Source organism: Diabrotica undecimpunctata, chromosome 3 (genome assembly GCF_040954645.1).
Source record: "Diabrotica undecimpunctata isolate CICGRU chromosome 3, icDiaUnde3, whole genome shotgun sequence".
In the NCBI taxonomy this organism is placed as follows: domain Eukaryota; kingdom Metazoa; phylum Arthropoda; class Insecta; order Coleoptera; family Chrysomelidae; genus Diabrotica; species Diabrotica undecimpunctata.
In genome coordinates, this window is record NC_092805.1 from 103,711,390 (window position 1) to 103,731,446 (window position 20,057).

The 20,057-nt window shown below is 31.1% G+C and overlaps 1 protein-coding gene across 1 annotated transcript in view; it reads right to left on the reverse strand.

Moving 5' to 3' along the window:
* The window catches only part of capt (adenylyl cyclase-associated protein 1), a 40,634-nt gene extending 20,705 nt beyond the window's left edge, over positions 1 to 19,929 (reverse strand). The window contains exon 1 of the mRNA XM_072526463.1: positions 19,223 to 19,929. Within this exon, the coding sequence (XP_072382564.1) occupies positions 19,223 to 19,724 (502 nt within the window). The 5' untranslated portion in view covers positions 19,725 to 19,929. The remainder of the gene's footprint in view (positions 1 to 19,222) is intronic.
* Positions 19,930 to 20,057: the final 128 nt, after the last annotated feature.

A 20,057-nucleotide genomic window follows, 5' to 3' on the forward strand; every position in this document is an offset into this window, starting at 1 on the left:
CAGGATATACGTAAGATGCGCCTATAAAACCACATTTCGAAAGCTTCGAGCCGATTCATAGATGCAACAGTCAGTGTCCATGCTTCCATTCCGTAGAGTGAAACTGTGAATATGTAGCAGTTCAATAGACGGCATTTTGTTTTTAATGATATGTCTCGACTGTTGAAAATAGTTCTCATTCTAACGAATGCTGCTTTTGCTTTTATTATTCGCTGTTTAATTTCTGTTGAGTGGTCTCATTGGCTATTTAAATTGGTGCCTAGATATGTATATTGCTCGACTCTTTCGATATTCTGTTGGTTGATTGTAAGTTGAGCGTTTAGCATTGGTTTTTTACTAATTGTCATAAATTTGGTTTTCTTTATGTTAAGAGCTAGTCCGTATCTGTTGCTGACTTCTGTTATGCGATTTGTTAATATCTGTAAGTCATTCAGATTATCGGCAAAAACTATAGTGTCATCTGCATATCTAATGTTATTCAACCATTCACCGTTTATTAGTATTCCTTTCGCACAACCGTCTAAAGCTTCCTTAAATACCCATTCAGAATAAATATTGAACAACAATGGAGACAAAATACAGCCCTGTCGTACTCCACGTTCTATTGCAATTTTATCAGTTAACTGGTCTTCTATTTTGATTTTGGCCGTTTGATTGTAGTAAATGTTTCTGATAATTCTAAGATCTTTGTTGTCAATTCCAATTTCTTGCATTAGAGTCATTAATTTGTCATGTTTTACTCTGTCAAATGCCTTCTGGTAATCTATAAAGCATACTGTTACGATAAATTCTGACCCAAAACCGTAAATATATTTATTACTAATATTTTCATTCATTCACGTATTTTTTAGGTAATGCCTACCTGACACACGATGGGTCCCCCTTTGTAATAAAAACAACAATTCGAACCTTCTGGAGACAAGCCGATTTAACCATACCGGTTCTGAGAACAATTCGCCGCTCTGTCTAGAAGGCCGTAGACGTTTCTAGTCTAACAGTAGTGAATATATAACAGGACTTTTTGGAGAATAGAGAACAGTTAATTCTGAAGACGCGCTCGCGATAAAATGTTACGTTCGCTTTTTAATAAATTATGTATATTTAGTGATAAATAAATTAATATCAGTTATTGTGCTTTTTAATGAATTAAGATAAGAACAAGACATTATAAATTAAATAGACATTGAAATAAAATCATCACAATACGTATATATCACAATTCACATCCCTGCATCTCTGAAATAGCACCTGTACAGCAAAAGGGCCTCCCGTGTTCCCAGAGCATCACGAAATCCGAATTGTGTTCTTGTTAGTTGTTCCTCACATTTTGTATATATTCTTTTGTGGATGACCTTTAGAAATGTTTTAAGTAAATGGCTCATAAGGCTTATAATTCTATAGTCTTCGCACTTTCTCGCATTGGGTTTTTTTGGAAGATTTATAAAAGTTGACACTAACCACTCTTGGGGAACCACGCCCGTATCATATATACTGTTAAATATATTTGTCAACCATTTTATGCCATCATAGTCCATAAGTTTTAAGAATTCTGAGTGAAAATTATCAGGGCCTACTGCTTTACCATCTTTGGTGCTTTTGATGGCATATTTTACTTCTTCGACTGTAAATGGTGGTCCAGATTCGCAATTGGTGTTTGTTGTAATACCAGTGTTACTTCGTATATCTTCAAAAGTTTTTTCCACGTATTTGATCCAAATATCTGTTTTATGCTCTATTTCCAGTACTATGTTTCCCTGATTATCTGTCAGGAATCCAGTGTTCTTGTGTTTATATAAGCCTGCCGCTTCTTTAATCTTTTTATGGAGGTTTTTGTTGTAATGACTCTATCTCTGTACACTTCGAGCTAAACCAATTTTCTTTTGCTATTTTAATAGCCCTTTTTATTTCGTTATTTATGTTGTTGTAGTAATTCTTATTATCTTTAGCGTTTCTTCTGTCTTCCATCATACATAGAATCTCCTCCGTCATCCATTCCTTTTTATTTGTTCTTTCAGGTTTTAAGTATTTTTCTGTTATTTCTTGACTTACTTTGTGCAAATTTTCTAGTTCTACATCTGTGTTATCTGTTTCTGTACGGGCCCATGGTTTTTCTGTACGAGCCCACGTTTTTTCTTTTAGGCGTTTTTGTACCTTTTCCTTTACTGTTTTATTTTTCAGTTGGTTAATATCGTACTTCATAATTTTTGGTCTTTGAACTTTCTTTAAACTAAGTTTCATTTTGGCGATAAGTGGATTGTGGTCCGAATTTATGTCGGATCCCGGGTACGCTTTAACAGATGTTATAGAGTTTCTAAATCGTTTGTTAATAAGAATATAGTCTATTTGATTTCGTACTGTGTGATCTGGAGTATCCTGGGGAGATTTCCACGTATATAGTCGTCTTGGAGGAAGATCATAAAAGGTGTTTGTCACTACGAGCTGAGCATATTCACATACAACTCCTAAAATGAATATCTAATATTTAAACTGACTATGGACCAAAAACGACAAAAACTTACCGTTGAGTATAACACAAATGGTAACCTCGGTCGCTCACACCGTCAGGTCGAATAACATATGAACTATTCGCACTTTTCCACAGAGTTTTCAAGAGTGAATAGCGTGATGAGGATTAGAAAGCTACCTGGCCGCGCGGATAAAACAATATGAGCATTTGAGTTTTAGCGCGAAAAATCTACTACGTCGGTGTCAAGGACCGTACGTTACCACTCGAAGGTTAAAGGACTACTATTTATTTCAAATTCATAAATTCGATACTTTTTAATTGCATCATAAAATATACTTATTCATTGACAATCTGCGACAATCTCATTGATAAGCAAAAAAGATATGATTTTTTAAAGAAAATTAATGAATGGCTTCTACGGTCGTAGGTTTTTTTGTTGAATGTGTGTTTTTCAACCACTTTTTTGGTTCACCTAATTACAAAGATTTACCATAAAAAAAATTAAAACTTTATCCTATTTGTTGGTCTCAAGTCGCTAAGCCAAGTATGTGTGACGCTTTCCTTCTAAAATGCAGTGAACAGTGTTTTTTCGCTATTTCGCATGATATTCAAAACCGAGTATAAATGAACAATTTTGTAAAAAAAACTCTTTTATTTCGTAATAGTTGTGTAAAATATTATCTTGATATTAAATCTGTTATATCAATCGATTACACTTTATTCTCCTCTTAAGTACAACTTAAGAAAACCAAACAAATACTGAATCAATGCCTTGAGGTCACCTAAGTTATATCGAAGAAATATTTTTAAGTTTCATGGTCCTAAAATATTTGGTACTATACCCTCTGAGGAAAGGAATTCAATAAGCTTTCCCCAAACAATTAATGAACATTACGGCAAAGTTTCCATCACAGCTCCCTTTTGTTTACCTTATTTTTGAAGCGAAGTTTCTATACTGGCGATGTATTACTTTTTTTCTCTACAGTAAAATGCTAAGGCGAGCGTGACGAAACTAGCGCCACAAGATGGTGTCGTCACGGGTAGCGTCATAGAATAGCGGATTTTTACACTGATTCACTACTCTCGATCAATTTGTTTCTAGTAATCGTATACACTGGGGTGCAAAATTAACCGGACACTCAGTTTTTTCCCTAGCGTTTAAAAAAAGTTTATGTTCCCAATTGAGTATTTAATAATAAACAAAATTTAAAAGTCAAATTTATTACAACTCAAGAATGTTACACAGAAAAAACAATAAACAATTTAAAAAATTTGAAAATCTGCAAACAAAAAACAATTTTTTTTTTGTATATAAATATTTTTATAGAAAACGATATTTAGTAGAGCGTATTACCTCCACAAACCCTAATTACAGATCTCATTCGATTAAGCACACTTCGGATTAAGAAGCAAAGTCTGCTTGAGGAATTTTCTCCCATTCATCACGAACTGCTTTCTCCAAATCATTCATGGTTTCAAACTCACCATGGTTACGTCGTCCCAGAATATCTCATGCATGCTCTATTGGATTTAAGTCTGCACTCCTTGGGGGCCATGGTAATAAACGAATCTCAACTTCATCCAAGTAATCTCTGTTATTCTTGCGATGTGCGGACGAGCATTATCTTGCATCAGACGAAAGTTTTCTCCAACAAATGGGGCAAATGGCACTTCATGATCTTGCAAACATTGTTGCATATACAGTTGAGCGTTCAAATTGCCCACTTGAATTGTAACAAGTTCTGTATGAGCCTTTAGGAAAATACCTGCCCACACCATTATACCACCTCCACCAAATTGAACTCTCGGAATAAAACAACATTGCTGATAACGTTCACCAGCTCTTCTCCATATCCTAGGCCGTCTATCTGATGAGTATCTGTTAAATCTTGATTCATCCGTTAAAAGCACAGTACTCCAATCATCAACAATCAACACGCCAATTAAGATGCTCGTGAGAGAAGTGTAAACGTGGCCTCCGATGATCTGCTGTTAATAGAGGTCCCGTGACAGGTATTCTGGACCTTAATCCATATTCATTTAAGCGTCTTCGGACGGAATAAACGCAAAACTGTGTTTCTATGGACATCATTTAAACGTTGAACAAGTACTGGTGCTGATAATATACGATCGCGTAACGCTTGTAACCTAAGAAAGCGATCTTCAACTTGACCTTGAACTTCAACTTGACTTGTGGTTCTTCGTTTACCTTGACCTGGCCTCTTGGTGTATTGTCCTGTTTCCCGAAATATTTGTATTGCATCAAACACTGCACTTCGAGAAATCCCTAAAGCATTTGCGATATAACGAATGTTGCGCCCATCATACTGTAATGCAACAGCTTGTGCTACCTCTTCTGGTGTCATATTTTTTAATGCAAGTTTTAAGCAAGAGACAATACAAAAACCTACAGCGGAACTTATAATCGGGTACAGTACCACAATAAACTTAAATTAATACTAAGCCACCATTTCACATTAATAACAAAATGTAAGTGTAGAAGTGTTGTTTGCACAAAACATCTAAACAAGTTCAAACAATAAAATAACGTATCGCTAATAAGGCATAAAATACAATTCAAATTAAACAAGTTTTAATCTAAACACCAACAAAAAACAAAAAAATCTGAGTGTCCGGTTAATTTTCCACCCCAGTGTATTTACTCTAATCAGGTATAAATTAAAACCTGCATGAAAAATAACTAACAAAATATAAACATTAAATGAGAAGTAAAAAATTAAAAGAATATCTGTTACTAAAAGATTCGATTCGTAACAATTGTCAAAATTTCACAAAAGTCATAAATGTCATCCGATTAATAACAACATTGAATCATCTGTTTAAATTTTTATAATAATTCTATTCGTTGCAGATCTCTACATTTTTAGACTATTGCAAACGGTATTTGGCGAAGTGAAACTATCACCGTAGCGACAGTGGTAGATATTTCCCAGTTTATAATTATTGTTTGTCGGTTGTTGTGAGTGTCAAAACTTTTTCGGTAAGTTGATAAATTCCAATATTTGAAAATAAAAACTAATTTAAAAAAAACGTATGTGTCTCGTTGAAGCTCTATAATCAGTCTTTGATATATGCTAATGAGTTTTCTTCAAATTGACTACTTTTAGACATAACCTCTTTTGTTGTGCAAATCAACAAAAGAGGTTATGTCTAAACAGCTCTAAGCTCTAAGCTTTACTAAACAGCTGAAAGAAGAAAAAGAAAAAATAAAATGGGATGAGAGAGATATGGAACGTGCAATTATAGCTGACAGGCAGGACGAAATGGGTAAGCAGAAAGCTGCAAAAATGTTTAATGTCCCACGTTCTACGTTGCAACGTTCTGCAAGAAAACTTGGAACTAAAGCCAATTGAAGCTACTCAAATAAAGTTAGGGCGTAAAGTTGTCTTAGGGAATGATCTTGAGGACGAGTTAGTTCATTATATTTTGGAAATGGAAGCTAAAATTCATGGATTAACCAGAAAAGATCTTAGGAGGATGGCGTACGTCTTAGCTTCCAGGAACAATAACAAACATCCGTTTGGAGGTAATACGGCAGGCAGAGCCTGGCTCAGGCTTTTCCTGCAACGCCATATTATCAGTACGACGACCAACGGGAACATCACATTCACGAGCAAGAGGCTTTAACAAAGAAAATGTCGCATCCTTCTTCAATGTTCTGGAAAAAGAATATGACAACGGTTTTACCCACCTGAATGTATCTTCAATGTGGACGAGACAGGTCTTACGGTTGTACAAAACAAGATTGCCCAGGTAGTAGGCCGAAAAGGGAAACGTAATGATGGTATTTCCACGTAAAATTATTAACCAGCAACTGATGAAAGGAGCTCCTCCAGGTTCCATTATGGCAGTACATCCCAGTGGATGGATACAAAGCAATATTTTCACAAGATAGTTTCAACATTTCATTGACACAGTGAAAACCACAGAAAAATCACCAGTCCTACTTATTATGGATGGTCATTACAGCCATACACGTAATATAGAAGTCATAGATTTAGCTAGAGATAATCATATCACTATAACTGTCGTGCCTCCCCATTGCACCCACAAACTCCAGCCATTGGACAAAACTTACATGGGTGTTCTAAAGGCTTACTACAGCGAAGAGGTCAGGGTCTGGTTGCGCCACAATAATCGTCCACTAAGTGCATTTGATGTGTCAGAGCTCTTTTGGAGAGCTTATTTGAAATGCCAAACTGGAGAGATATTACCGTTAATGGATTTAGAGCTACAGGAATTTATCCCTTGAATAAAAACATATTTACATAATGACGATTTCATGGCAGCTGAAATTGAAGCAGAAAATAGTTCGACAGCCGCACCTGATGATGCGAGTGATGAAGATGATAAGGTGATCGTCGTTTCAACCGTTGCTGTCAATTCAAATGAACCTACAAATTCTGACGATAACTCTATTAATTCTGAGAGCACACCAGATTGTCGTTTCAGCCACAATAATTTATCATCTAATTCTCCCATTCTTCCATCTCGGCCTTGATGCTATTTCTTTAACTAGTTCACAGCTTGTCGCTATTCCCACAACAAGCTTTTACAGAAAATCCAGAAGACCTTGTGCAGAGCTTGGTGTAAAAAGAAAATTATTTGAGAATAAGCCCACTCCATCCATTCCTTCCACATCTGGGTCTTCAAGAACATCTCTGCTAACACCATATGATCTTTCTGCTATTCCATTACTGAAGAAAAAACCTCCAATCGTGGGCGTAAGCCAAGTAAGTGTTCAGTAATAACCTCTTCACCTTCACAAATGAATTGATCCAATCTCTCAACAAAAACAAAGGGGGCAAAACGAAGTAGGAAAAGACAAAGAAAAAAGAAAAGGGAAAGAAATCAAAAAAAGAAAACGTAAGCAGGCTATGAAAGTCACAAAAAACCAAAATAAGAAATCGGGTTCTATAGCGAGTATGAGGAGGAATATGTGCCTGCAGATGATGAGAGCGATTACAATGAGTTTCCTTCTACACAGCCTCCACAAAACGCAGCTGACGTAACGTGTATATTTTGCGAAGCACTTTTTTCAGAGGATAATCTTGGTGAAATATGGGCATTTGTGGGCACATAACGAGTGCGCTAGGGCCGAAAAAGAAGAATATGTGTGTGACTTTCGCAAATAGTTTTTCTCCTAGTAAAAAAAAAGAAAACTTGAGAAAATCAAACACGTACGTCATTGCCTATGAGTTATTTGATATATTGTTTGTATTTTAGATATTAAAATATATTTGTCACACATTTATCTCATTTCGCACAAATTTAAGACACATTTTTCGGGGTAGTCCATATTTAGGATCATTATTCAAACGACGCAAAAGTACAATTTTTCATTATTTGTACATTTACGACAGTTATATATTTTTTAATCAATTTGGACTTTGAGCAGGTTATAAGTAACTAAATATAGGTATTCTTACGTACCTTTGGAATTGAAATAGAATTTTTATTCTTTTTTTATACAGAAATACAAAATGGGTAGCCCATATTTGCATCATTTCCTCTAAACATATTATTTAGTTTATATAAGTAATATTTAAATTTACAATAAAATAATATTTATTAATTTACATTTTATTATTATTTGATCTGAATTTGATAGGTTTGCATAAGTAAACAACGTATGCTTTGTTGCATACGTTGTATACAACATAACATACATAATATGTAACGCCATAACAGGTGGCGTTAGGAGCAAATATAATAATTTATTGAATTTGTTTAAAATATAAAAATAAATAAATAATAAAATTACTTTATTTAATTTTAAATATATTATTTAAATTTTAAAAATAGTATGAAGCTCCGCGCTAGTCGCCAGTACCACCTACTGTTCCACTTTTGTTTGTATTTGTTGGTGTATTTGACGATTTCTCCATGTGTTATATATCAAAATAATGAACAATTGGAATTACCACAAAAGATACTTAACAAGTTTATAAAAAAATTTTCTTTAGTTTTCTTTTTATTACAAATTAAAAAAAATACTATTTTCTAGTCAACATTTTGTTAATGGTTTAAGTGATTTTAAAATGGGATTTTTTCGTGGATATGTTTTAAGTTATAATATAATCAAGCTTAATCTGCATACAAAAAAAAAACAAACAAAGGGGATGTTTATATCCGAATAAAATCAACCATTACTTTTTCGAATATTTATTTAACAAGTAAGACAACAGATTTAGATCTGATAATTTTGGAAAACGATCAAAACAGTTATGTCATTCGGAAATCATTTTCTCTTGGTAAATTTCCAACACCATTTAACACTAGTGAACAGTTGCACAAATGTTGATTTCGTTGTAGAAGTATTAGTAAAATTAATGAATTTATTACACAAATTTAAATTATATTTCATTCCTGGTATGAATTTAAATTTATAAGTATTAAATAATTTTATTTATTTTATTATTATAAATTTTTACTTTTATTTTATTATAATTATTTTTTTAATTATCCATATATGTATCCCATAATATTTCAAATTCCTTCTACACAAATACGTAGATCGGTAGTGACTACTATCTAAAATTAATAAGACATATAAAGGATGTCCCAATTTACAGCAAGTATAAAAAGTTATTTTTCTATTAATGGGACACCTTATATTTTACTTTAATTTTAGGATCTACTAATGAAAATAATAATACCTAAACACTTATTTAGGTACACCTAAACTTTCATCATCATCTTTGGCTCTACAACCCTGTGTGGGTCTTGGTCTGTTCAAGAATTAGTCTCAATTCCCCCTGGCTTTCCAATTTCTGACCCCTAGATTCCTCAAGTCATCTTTGACTTGAGTTTTAAATCTAGCTCTTGGCCTGCCTCCCTTCCTGATTCCTACTGGCTCTTGATATAATATCTGTCTTTGGGGGGTCTCCAGTGTCTATTCTTTCAAGGTGTCCTAGCCACCTTAGTCTATTAATTTTAATGTTGCCGATGTTGCATTTTTCATAGCATTGATACAACTCAAAATTGTAGCGCCTGCGCCATATCCCGCTTTCTTGTACTCCTCCGTATATGTGCCTAAGTATTCTTCTTTCAAAGCGGCCTAACAGTTCTTCGTCGCTTTTCACCATAGTCAATGTCTCTGACGCGTATGTCAGGACAGGTTTAATAAGAGTTTCATATATTAGTATCTTGGCTTTTCTGCTAATTATGTGTGATTAAGCTCTGTTCGCCAGGTATATTCTTCTCTTAATGTCTACGCTTACTAGGTTGCTGTTATTTAGTTGTGTTCCAAGATATATAAACTCCGAGACCCCTTCGAATGTGTGTGCTTCTGTCACCCGATCTTGTGGTGCCGCTATTTGTGTGCTGTTCGTGACCTTCATTTATTTTGTTTTGGATACGTTGACCTGCAGTCCCATTGTTTTCGCGGCTTTTTCTAATGTTTCAAAAGCCTGTATCAGGTCTCTTTTTGTCCGTGTTACTATGTTAATGTCATCAGCGTAGGCCAATATGTGTACACTTCCATTGATGATCGTACCTCTGGTTTTTATGCCCGATTTCTCTATTGCTCTTTCTAGCGCGGTGTTAAATAATAGGCACGATGTTAAACCATAGGCACACCTAAATTTTACTTTGTTAAATATTACCTAAACATTACATATATATCTTTATAGTCTTCGATTTATTTATGTCTTTCTGCAAGTCAAGTTTCCTTGAAATTAATTAAGCCTTATTAAAAAAATCTATTAACATATTCCATTTTTAATTATTGCTTTTATATATTGGAATTACGCGTGTTTTTTAAATGAATAAGGGTTCTTCTAATTTGTAGCGTCATCTATAAAGCAATAGCGATAGTTTTCATAGGGTAAGTTATTATGTGCCTTTTCCTACTAAAATGTGTATAACTCATTTTTTGAATAAATGTGGCTTGTACCGTTGTTGCTCTAAGGTCTTCAATTCATACTAATGTTCGAAGGATTTACCGTTTTCTTCAAGACACACCTTTATGGTTGTGGTTATGGTAAATCGGGGCAGGGACCATTTGTAGGCCCTTCAGACACTTAGACCTCCTAAGACAGGTCCATTGTATCACCCCTATCTTACGGACTAAGCCCAGAAGGACCTAGTCTTAGGCGTTTCTGGGGCACAGGCTGCTCCGGGCTCCCATATCTGCTAGAATCAGCAGGGGCTCCAAATCTGAACTCTTCCTGCTATTCCAAACGTCTAATCGTTTAGTATATATATATATATATATATATATATATATATATATATATATATATATATATATATATATATATATATATATATATATATACTAAAGGATTAGACGTTATATTATATATATATATATATATATATATATATATATATATATATATATATATATATATATATATATAATATAACAGCAATAAGCAGTTTTTGCTGTATTTCTTTTATTATTAATTTGATATATCAATTACACAACAAGAAGTTTTACGCTTCCTTGTAAGTTTTTTTTTCTTTACTTCTTCGTTAATGGCACATCAAATGTCATGATATGGTCAAATGAATTGATTTAAAGAATATGAATGATGTTAAAAGTTCTTATGCAATATATCAGGAACGAGTCAATCAATTACTGCATCATTCAATCACTTATTCTTCTTCTTTCTTTATTAGAGCTTAAACCTGTTCTGTTTTACCTCTATATTTCAAAGAATCTTCCTGGTATTTTGGTGCCTATTGATTTTAAACTCCTTGCTATTCTGGCTTGTCTCACTATCCATTCGTATAATATGCTAGTTCTACTCCCATCGTATCTTGATGTCTTTCACATCGTACAATATCCCGAATATTTTAGATATATCTTATTGGAGTTCATTTCTATCGTGTACGTCATTACTTATCGTCCAAACAATTTATATAAGCATATTTCCCATTTAATCTCACACACTGATTCCTCCATATGACGTTCCTGAGTCATCCTGATACTTAGATATTTCTACTCCCAAATACTCGAATCTCGAGACTTGTTCGATTATTTTGTCGTTCGTTAATTACTATTTTGTATAGTTTGTTTTGCATTTAATGTTGAATAATAAAGGATTTTTGTTTTCTGTCCAGCTCGTTGTTCTGCATTTTTAGTTTCTTCTATGATTTTGTTTACGTCCGGTGTTAGTTCATTATCGATTGTAATATTAGTTTTGTTTTTTGTGTAAATGATATTAATTACCTTTACCTTTAGAGAATTTGAGATTTAACACTACAACCTCTTTATTTTTCATCTATAATCTGCATCACAACATCTACAATTTCTTGTTATAAGTTTGTAAGTCTTTCTTTCCTTTTTTAAATACTGCGTACCTACCGAAACCCTGCATTTGTGGTTTTTTAACTTTTATTTAATACACTTCAAAAATATTTTTGTATTTCTGTAATACATAATTTCAGAACAATATTTTTTGTACATTTGATCAATTATTTAAGTAAATATGATTGAATTTATTAGATTATTATTAGTCCACAATCCTGTGACGATTTCTCAACGGTATTCTATTATATTTTTTTTATTAAACAATATCAATATGTCGCCATTTTTACATGAATAAGATAAAAATTTCTTCATTAATAATAACTATTATAATAGTGCGTCATCCTTGTTTACTTTCCTCTAAACGATAGGTAGTGACGTGATAAATATTTCCTGCGGTGTTCGCTCATCTCTCTTGTTCTATTACATCAAAGATTTTAGATTATTTAAATTTAGCTGTGATTTCATGTAGGTAAAAATTACAACTCAGTTCAGGAATTTATTTTTTTTTTGGAAATAAACACGTAAATAATTATTCTCAAAAACATGAGTCAATATCAAAATAAATGTGTTTGCTACTATTTCGACAATTAAAAAAAAATTAAGGATGATTCTGTTTTAGATTAGGTTGTCTATGTCTATTATATATATATATATATATATATATATATATATATATATATATATATATATATATATATATATACAGTGTGTACGATTGAGTCCGCACCATATGGAAAACTTTTATATTTTGAGTTTTATGAAAAAATGTTATTGTATATAAAAAGTTCTGCATGTTCCAAAACCTAAAATACAATCACCTAATATTAAATTTTTTTAGTCATATACAAAGTTTGTCAAAAAATATTAATTTTATGTAAGAGTTAACAATATCCACAGTTTATATCTACCCGTCTAGCACATGGAAAAATGTTATTATATATACCGGGTTGGCATAAAGAAAGGAACCAAGTAAACCTTTGAAACGAAAAAGATGATATTCGTGAAACTTCGCATTCAAGTATTTTTAACGCATCTAATGCCATATTTTTGGACACCACTGGAAATACTATCAACTTATTTAACTTAAATGGGAAACCCTGCATATTTTAATATATTTAAAACAAACTTGTTATTCCTAATTCAGATATACCAAGTTTGTTAGAAGAAATTTATTAGTTTAGTCACGTCACTTTACAGTTAAATAATAGGTTGATTTATTGCCCAAGACCAATGAGAATAATAATTTAAAAAAAAATCACTTCAAATTTTCATAATGCCCTTAAAAGTTCACATCCTCACAATGTGTAAATGTTTCCCATCGTAATTTGGATTTTTCATTTTTAAATGCTGTAATGGGTGGAATGCCTTTAGACTTAAATTTAATGTGAATAAAAAAATGGACAAAAATCAAAAAAAAAATATTAAAAAAGACAGGTGAGAAAACGAAGATCTGGGTGCAGCTGCACCCCGCACCGGCATACGAGGGTTAAGTGAAAAAGATTGTTAGAAGAGCATCCAAAAAAGTTGAATGTTCATTGTCCATACAAGTATTTAAAATTACTAAACAACCAAGTTAGCTATTAACTAGTCAGTTACCACAAAATTTTTGGTTTCAACAAAATGGGGCACTTCCCCACTATTATCGACGGGTTAGAAACTTTTTGAATGCGAATTTTCCAAATCAATGGATTGGACATATAGAATTCATAGAGTGGCCTGCTCGTTCTCCGGACCTTAATTTGTTGGATCTTTTTCTTTGGGGTTATCTTAAATCACATTTACATTAGGCGATCAACATGTTTGCAAGATTTAAAACAAAGAATTGATACATGGGGAAGTATTGGAAAGAGTGACTCACGAATTTAATAATAGGCTTGCATATTGTTAGGAGGTGAACGGCGATCAGCGGCGATGATCATAGTAAATAAATTTACCTAATCATTAACTATAAAGTGATTTATTTCTCGTTTTCCTACCACACTTAGTATGTATGGATTAGAAATGACAAATTCTTTTAAAATCTGCAAAAAATATAGGATGTCCCATTTAAATTAAATAAGCGGAGTGTATTTCCGATGAATTCGGTGAAATAGGAAGCAGGTCAGTAACAAAAAATATGGCGCCACATGCTTTATGTGTCATGTCTTACATGCAAAGTTTCATGAATAGCGTTTTTTTTGTATCAAATATATTTATTTGGTTCAATACTTATCCTAGCCCTGTATATGTGTAGATAAATGAAGATGTTCGTGTGAGGATGTGAATACAAACTTTAAACAATCATATCTCATTTAATTTTTATTTTATAGAAATAAAAAAACCAAAATTTCAATAAAAAAAGCTGCTTTTTGAATCGTAGCATTTTTCTGTAACTTTTTTAGTTGCTGAGTTATTTTGAAAATTGGGGTTTTTGAGAAATTCCGAAAATAGTGTCTTTACTTTAAACTCCCGTTTTTTTCAAAACTAAACCTTTAAACCAGTTAAACTTCCAGAATGTAATGTCTGTATATAAATCAAGTATATTGTAAATTAACTATGAATAGTTTCAACCAGGGTGGTTTTGGCGGGTGTGAGTTTGTTACTTTCTACGGCACACAAAATATAAGCGGACTTAAGTTTAATTATTATTTACCTAAACTTTTATGCAAATCACTTTTACCAGTAGGCATTTTAAAGGTATTTTGAAGATCTTTAAAAAAGTTTCTATAAGTTTTCCATGAAAAACTTTTTCCGGTTATTTAACATATTTAGATTTTTGTATTTGATGAATAAAAGTCTACTTTTGAACAGCCATAACTTTCTTAATATTAAGTTTAAGGTAATTATAAAAAATGAATCTTTTTGTTTTATAATATCCAAACAGTTTTCCTGATAAAATTTAAATTTTTTAAGTTTTTTGAGAAAACCTGTTTAAAAACAAGCTTTTTTGAAGCATAATTTGTGAACTTTCAGTCACAAATACCTCAAAAATATTGACTTTTCGAAAAAACTCTAAACAACATTTTTATCTTAAAATTCACTATTCTAGCAACTAACATTGAGATTTTTTTTGTTAAATTTTTTCCACCTCCCGAGTTGGGGTGGTAACCACTCCAAGAGGAAAAGCACATATTGCTTTAGGTGGATTTTGATCTTTGAGCAATTTCTTTAACTACTGTCAAAATTTAAAAGCAAATCGATGCATATAAAAAAAAATCATAGGTTTTCTACTATTTTTACTGTCATATCCTGGAATAACCGGCCTGTTTTTGGAGAATAATTTCAAATAATGAATAATAATGTCTAAATTGGATGGTTTTAATCTACTAATTCTTCAAATTGTATACCGAATAAGCATAATAGCCATAGATATGACATTTAGAGTCAGTACATTGAAATATCTTAATATTATCTATAATCAATTTTTAATTATTTGTTTTTATTTTACTTTTGAAACTCTTCTTTTTTCTTTACTATAAGTATCAAACATACATTACTATATAATCTATATTTGATGAGGCTTATATTTTGGTTCCCTGTATTCTAGCACATACTATAACTGTATTCATAAGATGGACTCAATCCAACCATTTGTCTTGGTCAAACATACATATTAAGTTGAATTACTAAAAAAAGAAAGCAATCTTGCATGCTTATAAAAGATTTCAAATAATTACAATGGAAATATATGTAGATCTATTAATTATCAGGTTACGGTTTGGTTATATTTTCAAAATGATTTACATAATGTTGCTATTAAAACTTATCACTAGCATGTTTATAATATTGTTAGAAATAATGTATAAATGTGTAAATATTCAAAAACATTACTACCATTTAAGGAGGTTTGTTTTCTAGATCTTTTATCTTTTATAGATAACACTTGAAATATTCAGATATTAAAAATCAGATCAGAACTATATTTTTTTGCTAAATTCTTCGAGTAGTGTTTGGGACAAATTATTTGAATATATTAAAAATATCCCAGAAAATAGTTATGTATTAAGTATGTGGGCTACAAATGAAGTTTTTGCTCAATTTTTCTGCTGCCTGTATTATGAAAACAGTTTTCCAAAATTTCTAGAAATTTGGTGCAAATAATTTGAAGTCATCTATAAAACAATAACGTAAAGAAAAAATATCCTTCTACTGTTTTATAATAATTTTCCAGTTCCATCTAGAAAATTAGAACATTACCAAAACTTTGCCATATGGAAAATTCTTTGTTATATAAACTTTTGACTTTTTATAATATCAGACATGCAAAAAAAAACTCACTTTAAAAATTGAAATCAGTTATAAATTTAAGGTTTTTAAAAATCATGTCTTTTTTTAATTCATTTTTATGAATGATCAAAATATTCATCATAAATAAAATTTTTCTGTATAAACATTGATATAAATTTTTAAAATTGGTAAAAATGATTTAAAAAATTATAAAATTAAAATTTTTTAGACTGGATTTAAAGAAAAATATATTAGGGTTCATTTAATTACTCATAAGATGGATTGAAAGCTTGTTTACAACCACATTTGAAAAAAAAATCAACTATTTATATAACAAAAAAATTCTCCATGTAACAATGTTGAATTGCAAAATTATTATGTGACACAAAAATATATCACATTTTCTTTCAGCAAGTGTTGCTGTTACTTTTTTTGAGAATTTTCATTTCTATATGATAGAAATTTTTTTATTGACTGCACAAGTAGCTTTTGATAGAAAATTTAATTGTGAACACTGTTACTTTTATCAATTTTTGTAGTATAAATTATATCCAAGATATTAATGATAAAAGATTGTAAGAAGCCTGTAACATCAATTTTGTATTATATATATATATATATATATATATATATATATATATATATATATATATATATATATATACATCCATTTTGAATATTTATTTTTTTATTTTGAAAGAAAGATTTAACATGTTGCCTGCTGTCTCGGTCTATATGACTGAGAAAAAAATTGCTCTGCACTCCAGGGAGGTTTATTAGACCAAGAATTTTAATGTAACTTAAAGTATTACAAAATCCTCTACGGCAGGCAACATGTTAAACGGTTAAACCAACATATTCAACATTTTCAGATTAAGCATTCTTTTAATAAATTGAAAACTAAACAAATTTCTCCCCCTTGTGAAGATCTTGACAACTTGTTAGCTGATGGAAAAGCCAAAAAATATTGATGCCCACTTATTTGTTGAATTAAATGTTTTGAAAATACAGTTACATCAAAAACATTGTGACAAACCTCCAGAAGACACTTAAATTATATTAATAGAAATAAATTATCTGCCACATATTTTAACATATTGTTGCATTAACAGTGTTACTAACAATACCTGTGATAGTTAAAAACACCTTTTCCAAATTAAGTATAATTAAAAATTATTTACTTTCAACTATATTCCAGGGACTGGCACTTGCATTTATGTCAATTGAACAAGACATATTGAACACAATAAAAATATTATGGATAACAGATGGTGAAAAAATGGCAATAGCTAAAATAAAGCATACTCTGTTTAAATTATTCATTTTTGAATTTCATATAATTTTTTTACAATATCTTACAGGTACTTACATAAATGTAGAAACTGTTTATAATTCATATTTATAACTTTTGGTTTTGGATTAATGTTGTTATTTGACTGTATTTGTTTTAATAAAAAATACTTTGATTACAAGTTTTTTTGTGGGGATGACACATATTTTTTTATCCTTTGCCTCAGGGTGCACAAAACTCTGAGGCCAGGCCTGGCTATAAGAGATTCAAAATACTGTTACTATAAATAATGACGCATAATATCTAAACTGTAAACATCCTTTATCATTCAAGTATTTTCCAGATCATATACCTGCAGCAGAAATTTCTGGTCCAAGACGATCGGATAAGTTCTGGAAGGTCAATGCTGCTTCGAGAATAACTGTATTTTATATACATATATATATATATATATATATATATATATATATATATATATATATATGGGACATTTTATTTAAAGGGACAGTTAGTTTTTGAACATTGTGTCAAGTTTCAAATTGTAACGTGTATTGTAATAAATGTAAACAAATTATATAATTATTAGTGTGAAATAAATTAGTTATATTGTACAAATAAAGACTTTAAATAAACTTGTAAGTGTTATAAGTGTAGAACCTTTGATAATAAATAAAGACAATAAATTAGATTAATAAAAATATAGCAATACATTACAGATAAGTAAAATTCATAATGAATAATAAATAGATCACATGCTTCCATTTATAAGTACTTATATATTGAATTGGTGGTTGCCTGAATTAAACTTATAACATTTCTATAGTGTTTATTTTACCTGTTTTTTTTTTTGTAAAATAATAATATGGGGAATATTTCCTACTACACTTTAGTGTAAGTACCTAATCAGGAAGCCAAGTATTCAAACACTAGTTATATGGGTATTAAATCATTTAACATAGTAGACCTTTATTTGGAAGTGTGTAATTTATTGTAGTATGTAAGGGTGTTTCAAAACTTCATTAACCTTCATAAAATGCATGCCCGAAAAAAAACATAAATCTAAAAACATTAACTATTTTAATTTCATACTGAATTCAGTATATTGTATTAAAAACAACAAAGAAAACCAATAAATGCTCCAACTATTTTAGTATTGCAAAAACTAGTTTGAGTGTATTCTATTAGAAGGCAATGCAGACTATTAAATGTTTTCATTAATAGGAGATTCCACAGATTTGTTCATAGATTGACAACACCAAATGAGTGAGTCAGGTTCACACAATTTTGTAAGACCAATACTTTAGTTAATTAGTGTTTAGTACTTACGGTGACAGGAACATAGAGGATTAACTACTACATAAATTAACCACTTTCCTCATCTTGATAATAAAATAATGGAATTAGATGTGATACATAAAAAAGATATTCACACTTGTTACTTAACTTTCTCAGCTTTGTCAATAAACAGTAACTTTTTTCTATAAATACAAATTTTAAAATCAAATCATCTACATAATGCATAAAATTGTGTGAGTATACCAGAAAAATAAATATTCAAATTCTACCTAATTCAGTTAGGTAAATCTAGAGTAACCCTATGGGAGTTACTGCTACTCCCTGATATATTTAAAAGGTGATTTAATTTTAAAAAATACAAAACCGTACAATGTGTGTATACTAGTTTTTGGCTTGGATACAAGTCCATTTGCCACAGATATTTCTGAATTAAAAGATTTTATAATGTGTTTATGTCTGATGATGAAGATATCTTGATTTGTTTTCATTGTAAAGAATTTTAAATGTTAATAATTAAGAATGTCAGAAGCAGAAAGGTTTGCTTTTTTATTCCAAATCAACAATAGATTAAATATAAACATGAAACATGTTTTTATAAGACTATGTACATGTACTTTTGTCAATATAATAAGTATGAAACAAAAGTGTTTGGACCCCACCCAATTATGAAAAAACTTACCTGACCATACCAACCCAGTAGTATGATATTGTTTCACAAAAGCTTGAAGGTCAGATAGAGTCTGCACCCAAGATTTGGTCCAATCAAAATGCTTCTTATCCTTTTCTTTCCAGTCTTTTAGTACTCTGTTGGTGTAGAACTGCCCAGCATCATTCATTTCCTTGACAAAAGGGCCAGGTGTAGGACTTACTGTGACCCATCCTAAAGCAGGGATACTCTCACTGATAGCTGATAAGTGGTTAAAATATTGGGAAGTGCGATGTTTTTCCCTAAACTCTTGAATTTGTCGAATACTATCGCTTGTTGGTACCAAAAAATTGTTTAAATCGTTTGGTGCGGGTTTGGAAGATTGACTTGCCAATTCTAAGAATTTGTATTGGGCGTTAAAGGCATTTTTAACCAAATTTGAATGTTCTGCCACATCTCCACCAATTTGGGCGGAAAGTTGCAGATATTGAGCTAACGGTCCGTTAACAATGTCACTAAAACCTAGTACACTCATCTTTAGAAATATAAACTAGACTATTATACAAAAAGTATGAAAAGCACAATTTCCAAACTTCTGGAACGATACCGATCTATTTATATAATATTTTTGTTAAAATTCACCGAATTTTGCCGACAGATGATTCAAAGTGGGATGACTAATAAATTAGTTTTTTTATAGATGTTGACGTTTCAAGTTTGTTCAACACTTTTGAGGTTAACGGGCTTTGTTTGGAATTTTAATGTTGGCCCCACTTTTTATGACGTCATTTGTCGATTTTCCTGCCATCTCACCGTTAAAAGAAATAATAATAATTTAAGACCATGATCACCAACATTTTAAACTTGA